This window comes from Magallana gigas, chromosome 7 (genome assembly GCF_963853765.1).
Source record: "Magallana gigas chromosome 7, xbMagGiga1.1, whole genome shotgun sequence".
NCBI lineage: Eukaryota > Metazoa > Mollusca > Bivalvia > Ostreida > Ostreidae > Magallana > Magallana gigas.
This window is the reverse complement of record NC_088859.1, coordinates 38,376,307-38,388,472: the sequence shown is the minus strand read 5'-3', so window position 1 is coordinate 38,388,472 and position 12,166 is coordinate 38,376,307. Positions and strand designations below refer to the sequence as shown.

Below are 12,166 nucleotides of genomic sequence, written 5' to 3'. Positions count from 1 at the left end.
TCCTGACCCTGCAATTTCCCGAAACAAGTCAAGAGGTAAATCAGGCTGATAATTCCATTACAAGTTGCAGATATTTATCCGATTGACGAAGATAGTGCACTAAGTCGACACAATACAGAATTACACCATCTCAAGGACAAAAAGTATTTCCAAAGAATGCATGAAAATCACACCAGGTTCCTCTTTATTGGTGGATATTTAAAAAAAATTAATATAATATTCCCCATCTCATAGTTTCTACATAATTTATTTCCGACTTGGAGTATTTTGATGGCGTAATTAACTTTTCAACCATCTTATAAACAGAAAATAATGAAAATATATACTTCGTTTGCAGTCATTTAATCACAAAACCTAATGACGTCCTTCCTTTAAAATATAAAATTTAGCTTGAACCTATCATCATTTTCAAAATGAGCAGACAAGGAGAAGACAGATTGATGAACACTCTGGTGAGATAGTTGATTACACGCCCCCAAAAACAATGTGTGCAAAAACCTTAATTGTACACGTAATAGAAAAAGACATCTGCTCTTCTCTAAACAGTGGTTAGATCTAATTCGTTAGATATACATGTAACACTGCAACATACGCCATGGTGATCTATGATTTGATAGTCTTATTAAGTTTAATGGTTTGCACTGGAGAAAGATATTGTGACAAGATACAGTCAAACAGCCACGTTCGTTACTTGTAAACCCAAGGATCGGGCATCCGAAAGTGTAACGCTGTTTCAGAAAGAACATGCAAGTTTCTTGTTAAAGAAGTAAAGGTTTAAGGAGAAATTAAAAAAAAAATTAATTCTGATTTTATTCTTGAACAGTAATATACACAAGTACATGTATACAAGCATGCTAAAAATTCACAATCTGAAGCCAAGCACTCATCAATATTATCACAGGGAGGCAATTATCACAGTTCAAAGGAATAAATACATGTATAAATATGATAAATCAAATGCTGGTTCAATCAGTGGGATTCTGACAAACTGGAAGATATTCTGATTAGATACTCTATACTGTAATACACAGAACAATATTCCTTATTGTTACGTTGGCACATAGATTCTGATTGTGTAACACCTGTCTAACAGGTAATCTGGGGGGTAGGGGTTCTTGGTGATGATCCAGAACTTAAAGTTTTGAGTTCGGTAGGAAGTGAATTTGTTTTTCTCATATTCTGGTCCATCTCCTTCTTTTATCAGTTTCAAGTAACTGAAGAAAAAACATTGTAAAAGAAAATGATTATGAAAAAATGTCAGAAAGCTTAATAAATTTACCACTGTAACAGCTATAAACTTGTGAAAAAATTGGCCTAAAACAAGTAGACTTACTTTTCCTCCTGCATGATACTTTTGTCCATAATTTGGTCCATTAAACCTTTTTCAATTTCATCGAATCTGTCACTGACTGTATGAAACATGTCGACTTCCATCATATCTAGAACCAGTGGTTTTCCAAATCTACAGGCAAAATCACAATTCTTATGCTTCTTATTATGTAACAAATAATAAATGTTGACAGCGCAAAAATGCAGCCAGAATAGAACCACCAGCCTGAAGGGGAATTGTTGAAACAAGATACAATATTTCAAGAACAATACAAGATAAACCAAAACGTTGCACTGTTGGAACATGCATAAGAATTTTGAATGAACGCATGCAAAAATCTTATTTACCTGATTGCTCCCAGAAGAGAGAGCCTCACTTTGTTGGGCTCCATTTCCTTCGTGTTTAAGGTATTGAGGTAATTTGTGTCCCTGTACCTCAAGAAAGTAGCTGCTTGTGAACTTCTGTCGATAATGAGAGGCCATCTACAGCAAGAGAGGTAACTCATGGTAAGTAACGGTATGCAATCATGACAATTTTCAATTACATTTATATTATGTACTTAATTCATGATTAAACAAGTACACATACTTCCCCGAGTCTTTGATTTTATCGCCAACATCTCTAAGAAGTACATCATCCAGTTCTTTGATAAGAATTTGCATTCCAGGAAGATTTTCATTTGTTTCTAATGGAAAAGAATAGAATGATTAAACATAAAGTATGTACAATATAATTTTTACGTAAATTTGATTCATTTAGCTTGCTCTTTAGTTTGCATACCTAAGCCTTCATTCAGTTGTTCTCGCAGTTTTAGCTTGGCATTTGCAAGGTCCTCTCGCGCTTTGTCACACTTGGACTTCAGTATTTCAACTTCATCCTCTTGGTCATGTATAGCCTAGAAATACGATCAAATAACATGTGTATATGAATAAATTGTATGATTAGCACATGTTTATACATGTATATCTTTACAAAAATAAACTTGATTATTTAATATCTTATCTTAAGATCCTAAAAATATAAATTTGGAAATTATATACTTCTGAAACGGCAATTAACTTTAAAAGAGTACAAGAAACAAAAATAATTTATAATGGGTTAAATAGGATCACATGTATTTATACATACACTGTAAAGCAAATCGACTATATAAAGAGAAAGGTGAATTTATCAGAGACTTATTCATTGAAAACAAAATACCTGCAGCGTAAGCTCTGGTCTGTCAAAGCCCGATCCAACGGCTGTATCATGTTCGGTGATTCTCTTGTTCATTTCACAATAAGCATGTGACAACTGTAAACAAAGAATAAACAGGTAGCTCATCAATGCATTTTACACCAACCAGACATAGGTAGAGGCACAGTTTGCTATGAAAGTTTAATTTTTAAAAATTTTTTTTTAACGAATGAATTAAATTCATGGAGAGAGAGAGAGAGAGAAAGAGAGGGGGGAAGAAACTAAATAAAAGGAGATTTTTTCATATTGTAAAGTTTATTTCTACAAACCTGCTTCTGAATCCTGTCATATTCCTCTTGAGCTGCTTGTACAGATCCTTCCAATCTAAGTAAAAAAAAATTACATAAACATTCAGTTATACCATACACATGTTGGTATTGTGTATAGTTTAAAAGTTTTATAAATCAAATAAATCAACATTCAACTCAATATATTTAAAAAAAAGAAAATTTTAAATTGGTACAAAAGTCTTAAAACGAAGATCCAATTTTTACTTGGAAGTTTCAGCATCTCTTCTCATTTGCTGTTCTTCTTTCCTCTTCTGTTTCTCTGCTTCCAGTTTCTGCAGTAATTTGTCAGTCTCCGCTACGTCCCATTCAGCTAGAACTTCCTTCACTGCCTCCACTGACGCTATCTAATACAGGAAACATTCAAAGTTATCATTTTTCATATCATAAAAGAAATATCTAATCATAATACATGTATATTATATCTTAATTAAATTCAAAAACTTATTATTTTAAAACCTGTAATTGAAGTTTTAAAGACTAAAGGAAGAACGATTATAAAAGCATACATTAAAATGAATTCAATCTTGGCATTTACATATATTGTTAAAAGAATGAAATATATGTATATGCATGTAATGTAAAAATGAAAACAAATAATATTATATGACATGGCTTGATCTACTACTGTACTGTAGATGTATCTATCTTTGATGTATTTGATATAATTTAAGTCACCTGTTCTGGATTCTGTCCATCATCTGCATATAGACGAGGATCAGCACCATTTTGAAGTAACGCCTGACAAAGGTAACACATTATAATATATACCGTAGTGACAAGTATAACTCATCCAAAAATCTACTATAAAGTAATGAAAGAAGAAATCATGTGAACAGATGAAGCTCTGCAGCTGTTTACCTGGACAGCCTCTAAGTGACCGGCAAATGCTGCCCGGTATAAAGGAGTCCGCTTAAACTGCCCCTTGCTGTTTGGATCTGCACCTTTGTCTAGAAAAAGCTGAACTGTCTTTGGATCTCCTCCATCTTAAATTGAACAAAAAATATTAATGACATAATCAGTATCTAGCTGTGATAATGTATTCCTGTTATTTTTCTTTTTCTGATGTTTTTCTTCCCCCCCCCCCCCAAAAAAAAAAAGATGGGGTGCAAGGTTATAACATTGCAGCTACATGTAGGAATGAAGTAGTGTACATGTATTTAAGTAACATTGATGCACCAAGCTATGTTACTTACTGGCTGCCTCTGAAAGAGGAGTGTTATCATTTGCATCTTCACATTCAATTACATTCATCAGGTGCTTATTACGTATTGCTAATCCTATTGCATCTTTGCCCACTCCCTTTTGGTCGTCCAATGCTTTTACCTATCAAGTAAAAAAGGAAAACACTAGATAGGGTACTATTCATTCTTAATTCATGAAATCATGCGCAGGCTTACAAAATTTCAAATTGTGAAGAAAAAAAATGTGTAAACTTACTTCTTTCAGAATATTTTCTATTTCCTCAATATCTCCTTCAAAAGCTGCCTCCAACATTCTTTTCTTTCTTTTTATTTCTTCTCTCTTTCTTTTTCTTTCTTCCTCTTCTTTCTGTCTTTCTTTTTCTGCTTTTTCTTGTTCCATTTTGACAAGTTGTAAGAATGCCTTTAAATCACAAAAATGTTAAATTTAAATATGATTTTAAAAATTGGCCAGAGTATGTATTCATTATGACCATTAAAGTATCATTAAGTACATATATGAGGGTTTTTTTTTTTTAATGTTACATATTTAAAAGCTCTCTACTATGTGTTGTACTTACCTCCTTCTCCAATTTATCCATAAGATCCTCATACTCTTGCTTCTCTTTCTTCTTTTTATCAAGTGCTTTCTTTGCCCGGAATTGCCTGTATTTGGTCTGTATTTTAAGAGCTGCATCATCTTTTTCTGTCCACACCTTTGCCTTTGGTTTTGCGGGTTCAGCTGGTTTACCTTTACCTGCTGCTGGAGCAGCTCCTTTCTTAGCACCTTAAAATCAGAAAATCCATTCCTTGGATTAATTTAGAAACTACCATACAAACACAATAAAAACCACTGAATATTTTTTGAAAATGTAAATGTGCTACACAATTAATAGGTTTGGAGAAAAAATATGTCTATTATATGTGTGAATTAAGTTCATTACTGGCGTGCGACCAGTTCTCGCCGAGTACCATATCTCGCCAGTACATTGTGACGTCATTTTAACAACACATAAAATTATAGACAAAAAATGACGTCACAATGTACTGGCGAGAAATGGTACTCAGCGAGAACTAGTCGCACGCCAGTAAGCATTAAAAATCGAATCGTGCCATAAACATCATATATTCTAAAGCAAATAATAAATCATTTCTCAATTCTAAAAGAACTAAATAACTATCAGCTTCCTAACCCTTGTGGTCAATATATAAATAAAGTGAACACTAAATGGTTTACAAAACAATTCTATTTCAAATCTTTCGTCATGCCAGCCACTCATGCAACCTTGTATCGTCAAAGTGGCCCCAATATTTATCGACGTGTATCCGACTCTTTATTTTGTACAGCATTTGACAGTACGTACTGTTCGTATTGTAAAAATAAAGTTTATACCTGGTGCGACCGCTCCTTTCTTTGCAGCAGGGGTTGTCCCTCTTCCAGCCGCAGGTCTTGGTGCAGGTTTTGCTGCAGCTTTGACGGGTGCTTTAGCTGCCACTGGCTTTTTGGGCGGCATTCTGAAAAGGAGTGTAAGAAAACTTCTCTAAAATCGTCTTACATTCTACAGCTCTCCATTTGTAAACATCACAGGGGCGCACTTGGCGATCTCAAAAAAGAAACAATTTCATTGGTTAAAATAAAAATACTAACGAACTTATTATCTCGTACATTAACTTGTTCTTGTAAATTAAATTAGACGAAGTAAAATCTATGCTGACTTATAGTTTCTTCTTATTTTTGACGAGATATTTTCAAATTATGTAGATACAGTCGGTACATGTACATTTAAGAAAGGTAAAGAGGGGGAAATCCAAGTACATGTGATTCATTAGGGAAAAACACGTAGATCGGAAATCCCAGCCCCGTTATTTATAAAGTATGAATGTGTTACTTATATGATTGAATTTAATAAATTGAAAATTTTAAAGTATAATATACCTTAATTAGAAATGATAAGTACAAAATTTAACACTTCATAATTTGGAGATAATTTGAAAATAAAGTGTAAACTATTGTAAAAAGTTGGGTTTTTTTTTAATTAATTTGATGGCCTGGGGGGGGGGGGGTTTATTGCAAAATTACATGTAATTGAGGCAAGTGATTCATTAAAGGACTATATATAGCTACGTATGCTAAGGATCCCCCTTCCTCGTTTCCCAGTTGCTACTGACTGATATTTCTTTGTACTATGATATGATTCATGAAAATTTGCATTAATGAAATTGATAATCAATTCATGATCATAAATTTGCACAATTTATGATAAATAAATTGGTTATGTGATCTTTTTTCTAAACCTTCTATATCACAACTTTCGAAAATGGATATATTTACAATAGTATAATCACTATGATAAAGCAAAATCAATAGAAATGTATCGAAATACAATTCCAAAGTGGCGAAAATACTTCGAGCACACGCATCTATCAGGAAGCTATAAACGGGGACCAAGGTTGAGTTCGATCATTTGTTGATTTTCCTTTCCCAAGTCTCTCCTTGATGAATTGATATCAAGTATTTCATTCTGTGAATGCACACAGGCGTGTATTGATAATTTTGCATCATTTTTTTAGTTCATTGATTGGCTTTGCCGCTCAGGAACTGTATGTGTACAGATTTCATAATTAAACAGTTAATGTGATAAAAACCAATAAAGTCAATACCAAATGACAACCCCAGTTGCAGAAGAGGATAATTAATGAAGGATATGTGATATTTTGAAATTATTTGGCCACACACTGGTCCCCGTTGGTTTAGCGTGCGTCACTGGAAAATTTGGACTTTTAATCGTTACTCATATAGTCAATGATCGGTCCAATATTTTTAGTTCTTTAAAGCAATCCGGGGGTATTTAAAAGCGAAGAAGTGGAACAATTTTCAGACTACAACAGAAGAATGCCACCTAAACCCGCAGGAAAAACGGTCAAAACAACCGCCAGTAAAGGTGGTACTGCGGCCAAACCAGCTAAAGCGGCGGCTCCTAAAAGTACCACCAAAACACCGGCCAAACCTGCCGCCACCGCAAAACCAGGTCAGTGCTGATGTCCTATTTATTCACAACGGTCCTCAATTTCTCTGTAATATGTATTTTTATTTTTCATTATTTATTCTTTTTTCTTTGTTTTGTTCAGTGCATATCCACTTTTGAAATCGGGTATTAGGGGTGTCAAAGATTTTCGTGCTGTCCTTGCACATCAAATAACTCAAACAAAGTCTGATTTTGAAGTGCTTCTTTTTAAAGGGTATTTCCAAATAATTGATTTTCTTACAGGTAGCGACAAGAGTTGGTCGTCCGCTCTTAGTTGTTTTTCTTGGTACGGCTCTACATCGGAATATCGATTTTTTTTATCTTATTGCATATATTAAGTTTCCGGTCCACACCGGCAAAACATAGTTAATACATATATTTGAGATATATTCGATTTATTTAGTTTTGTTGTAAATGCAGCTTTATTTATTTAAAGGTAAGATAAATAATGATGTTCATGTCCAGTCATATTTACAGCGACCTTGAGCTTCATGCACGTTTTTGGGTCTTTACAGCTGAAGCAGCCCCCGCCAAACCCCCAGAACACAAAATCACTGTCAAGGAGCTGGCCGCGTTTGTGCTCCAAGACGCGGACAACATCGTGAAAAATTCCAAATGGTCAGTAAACGACAATTCAATGTATATTTTTACGTGGATTGGTTTACACAGAGAGATTGTCAATTGGTGGAATGAATTACAGTTCAATCTTTCCAATCTAAACACATGTAAACCGAAAAAATATTTTGTATGGATTATTTGGGATGGCTTTTGTTTAAAGACATTAAAAAATATACGGATATTCACAAGCAAAATACACATCTTTGATTTGAATATATATTATTTTGCCTTTCTAATAAAAAAAAATAATTAAAATGTACCCGAAATTCTAAAGGATTATGACAGAATTTAAAAGAAATACGCAAGCTTTTTTTTCTCGTGTTCTCAATTTTAACAAGCATCACCCACCAATGAATATACCGGGTATATATACATGTTTTCTTTTCTTTTCTTTTTTTTTTTTACCATGGATCTCACATGAGGGCGATCTTTGGATTTCAAAGTATTCACTGTCTTTAGCTTCGATTTTGGTAATTTCTGCGAGTGACCACATCATTCTGTTATCATATTATAGGTTTCCAATGATGATCGATCCGAGCGAGATATCCGGGAGATTCCTACAGTACCGGGAGTGTACATTCATCAACGGTCTAGACCACGAATTCATCAACTCTCCTGACAGGATTCGAATAGCGACTCTCGCTGCTCTCAGGTCAGTTAAACCACTGGGTACAATACATAATATTTACATTTTTCAGTGTCTTTGCCTGTGATAACACTACGTATCGATTTTGTAATATAAAGCCCAATAGCTTCAAATGACGTATAATTGGTGCGCCAGCGGTGTTTGCTTATTTATATTTAAACATTTAATCGTACAATGGCTGAAAATTATATAAATATAAGTAATAAGGAATCATATGATGTGATCATTTCGATCGGGGCATGGTCAAATCTATCATAAAGCCCTTCATTGGATTTGATCACGCCCCGACCGAAATTATCACCTCATAATACTCAGAATGATTCCTTATTCCTTAATTAAATGAAGTTGCCAAGGACTGAGAACATACGACAACCTTATGAACATACAAGCGGAGTTAAAATTTTCTATTGCATTTGTCAAATAGAATTGATTGAAGAACCTGTACCAATATTTATCATCACACAAATAATTTCACATTAACCAAATGTTTTTATCTGCAATTTTATTGAATACTTGTTTTTGCAGGCATGGAAAGAAGTTAGTCATTGACATGATGGGAGTTGACCTTTATGAACCGATCTACAGCGTGATGGAGAAGATTGAACCGGGCCTCCTTAAGATGATTCTGGACAAAAGCATTATGGAGGACGATAAGTATGTGGAGAGAGAGAGAGAGAGAGAGAGAGAGAGAGAGAGAGATTTGTCTATTTGTGTTCCAAAATTACAATCCCTATACATATTTATGTATTCCCGTAAAAACTACGATTTAACGAGTGTGCTTATATAGGTTTATATTCACAGGACTCATATTGTGAATTGTTATGATAGATACACGTTTTTACATACAAGCATTTTAGATGTTAAACAGATATTTTTACATTTTCCAGTGGCTTTCTATAATAACAATACGAATCGATTTTGTAACGTGTAGTCCAATTCATTTCATGAATAATATCTAACCGTACGATTGATGATAATTATTTAAATAAAAGTAATAAGGAATCATTCTTTGAGTATTATAAGATGATCAAATCCAATAAAGCCAGAATGATTTTATGATAGATTTGACCACGTTCGACCATATTTGATCACCCCATAATATTTAAAGAAAGATTCCTTATACCTTAAAATATTTTGCCCATCAGTAGATCAGTATAATAATTGTTTTCAACATTGTATATCAAGTATACGAATATTATTCAGAATTACACTGTTGACTTCATTTACAACTTCGCCACGTTGAAAAAAGATAAAAAAAAAAGATTAAATTTATTTTTCATCCTATTTTAGCATCAAGAAACTAATGCGCCCAACAGATGACGACTTATACAGTAATATCCTGCAGTTCGGGATGAAGGACGACTTTGGTTTTGTAATCATTACAAAGAATGAAGATACCAACGGGTTCACGGACAAAATGATGACCGTACGTGTAGAATCGTAACCATGGAGAACTGTTACCATGGTGATGAATATCACCGACTCTAGTCTCTTTATATCATTGGTTTCAATGCAATATATTGTGAACTGGTTCTCGTGTTTATTCTGTTGGTTGTATGCATATTGTTATTTGTTCCATGCGATTTTTCAGGGCGAATTTGTATACCATATGTATTATTAATCCTAATAAATTTTTATGAACGGTTTATAAATATAATATGGTAATGTCTTTATGTAATTAAAGAGTATACAATAAAAGTACTGAAAGTACTGTTAGACGGTGGCGTCGTTTGAATGGTGTGTTCCCGTTTTGCACACATTTGATAATTGGGTATAGAACAATAGGTGTGATTTGTGTTGTGATAGCAATTATAGTCTGCTTTCAGTCAAAGATTTTACCTGGATTTATACCTGTGTTTTATCAGCGCCTTTACGATGAAACATGAAGATTATAGATACAATTGTATTTTGTTGTATTTTAACAACTGATAACTATCACCATTTTTTTCATTTGATAAAATAAAAATAAATAAATGATATTTGTAGTCTTAAATTTCCACTCAGGTCAAGATATTGTGAAGATGATGGGGTACATGTACTCCATGTCTCTTTTTACAACTTGGTTGCAAAATATGTAAAATGCATGTTTATTATTGGTTGGTTGGTATCAACAGAAAGAATATTATGAAAGGAAAAACAGATCTTTATCACAAAATATTTCAATCTTCGAAGTAGCGGCTTTGACAGTAGTTCTTATGACATCACCGCTTTAGTATAAATTACATTTTATAACTGAGTGTCACTTTCTGATTTTTCAAATCAGTAGCTAAATACATGAAGCACAAAAATTTCCGACAAAAATAATAATTTTGATATTGATTCATTAAGTTCTTATGACGTCACCGCTTTAGTTTATATTGCGGTACATTTTCGGGGGGGGGGGGGGGTGTGGTTCAAACCAGTAGCTAAATACATGGAGCTCAAAAAATTCTAACAAAAATAATAATCTGAATATTGAATCGATATAGTTCAATCAGAAGAAGGTTTAGGTCTTCATTTGATAGGTTTTACAGTTTTTGAAGCATATAAAATTGCCGATTTATCATCATACCATCATAAAGTTTGTATATTTTCTTCGATTATTCAAGCCACAGCATAAATGAGAAATATTTTGCAGCGTTTTCACTGGACACATTTCCTCACTTTATGTCAGCAAAAGCAATTATAATTGAATATAAAAATATATTTTCTTTTCAAAGTCAAACATGTACATGTATATGAACTTCCTATAGACAGCAAGTTAAACAAAGCATTAATTTTCATATCCAACATTTTTGCAATAATCTTTCTTGTTTAAATAAATTAATGAAATTGTTCTTGACTAAATTACTGTAGTAATGTTTGAAATTAAATTCAAAAACATGCAGGTCAATTGTTATGTAAATGTGCTTATATGCAATTCATATTGTAACATAAAATAGATGTAAATATCAATTGGGAGTACATATGTTTTTTTATTTATTTCATTGTCAATAGCCCTCACAGGAATTGTGATATAGACTATAGCAATTAAGCAATTATCTCACCTGGTCAAATTCCCGTTTCGCACACATTTTTTCGATACCTAATTTTCAAATGTGTGCAAAACGGGAACAAACCGTTTGAATGCATGGGGCATATTACATGTATGGTAATTATTTTAATATTACTATATGGGAATTTGAGTCTGACATCATCATGGTTATTTGTGTAGGGAGGGTAATCGTGCTAATAAAATCCAGACATGAAAACTTGTAAATCCAATATATATGCGATCGTGTTGGTGTGTCAGTCTGTATTTGAATATGTGTAAATCTGATCGTGTAACTTGTAAAACTCGACCATAAACACTCTAGAGTTGACTCTGCAGGCTTTCAATCTAATTCTGATATTTTTATCCAATTATAGCTATATTACATGAAGACGACACTATACTGTTGGCAGAATCTCCCGAAGAATTGCATAGACAGATAGATTGCTTTCATACTTATTGGATAAAATGGAACCTGAAAATGAACATCGATAAATCTAAAATAATTAAATTTAGCAAAGATAGGCGGAAAGAAAACATACAGAAAAAATATAACGGTAAACTTAATGACTGATTTTAACTATTTGGGAATTGTATTTCGCAGAACAGGATCTTTTAAAAAGCTACAAAAGCATTTCACAAAAACAAAAAATTAATATAGATTTATTAGCTCACCTGAGCTGAAAGCTCAAGTTAGCTTTTCTGATCAGTTTTTTTCCGGCGTCCATATGTAAACTTTTTACATTTTTGACTTCTTCTTCTGCAGAACTATATGTACTGGGCCAATTTCAACCAAACTTTGTACAAAACATCCTTGGGGGAAGGAAATGCA

The 12,166-nt window shown here is 33.2% G+C and overlaps 2 protein-coding genes across 3 annotated transcripts; one reads left to right on the top strand and one right to left on the bottom strand.

Moving 5' to 3' along the window:
* Positions 1-796: 796 nt before the first annotated feature.
* On the bottom strand, positions 797-5,841 carry LOC105347466 (IQ motif and ankyrin repeat domain-containing protein 1). 2 transcript variants are annotated; one of them, XM_011456576.4, is made up of 15 exons: positions 5,701-5,841; positions 5,428-5,549; positions 4,616-4,821; positions 4,294-4,458; positions 4,050-4,179; positions 3,715-3,839; positions 3,532-3,594; positions 3,061-3,200; positions 2,836-2,890; positions 2,531-2,623; positions 2,111-2,225; positions 1,919-2,015; positions 1,678-1,812; positions 1,334-1,462; positions 797-1,214 (listed from the first exon to the last, which is right to left on the bottom strand). In XM_011456576.4, exons 2-15 carry the CDS (start codon positions 5,546-5,548, stop codon positions 1,049-1,051), a joined length of 1,740 nt encoding a protein of 579 aa, XP_011454878.3. In that variant the 5' UTR covers position 5,549; positions 5,701-5,841; the 3' UTR covers positions 797-1,048. The 2 variants fall into 2 exon arrangements, with proteins under 2 accessions (XP_011454878.3, XP_011454877.3); XM_011456575.4 differs by having other exon boundaries at positions 5,683-5,801.
* Positions 5,842-6,833: 992 nt separating this feature from the next.
* Positions 6,834-9,985, top strand: LOC105347467 (IQ motif and ankyrin repeat domain-containing protein 1). The gene is made up of 5 exons (XM_011456577.4): positions 6,834-7,063; positions 7,576-7,678; positions 8,193-8,330; positions 8,850-8,978; positions 9,615-9,985. The coding sequence occupies exons 1-5, from the start codon at positions 6,928-6,930 to the stop codon at positions 9,766-9,768; spliced, it is 660 nt and encodes a 219-aa protein (XP_011454879.2). The 5' UTR covers positions 6,834-6,927; the 3' UTR covers positions 9,769-9,985.
* Positions 9,986-12,166: the final 2,181 nt, after the last annotated feature.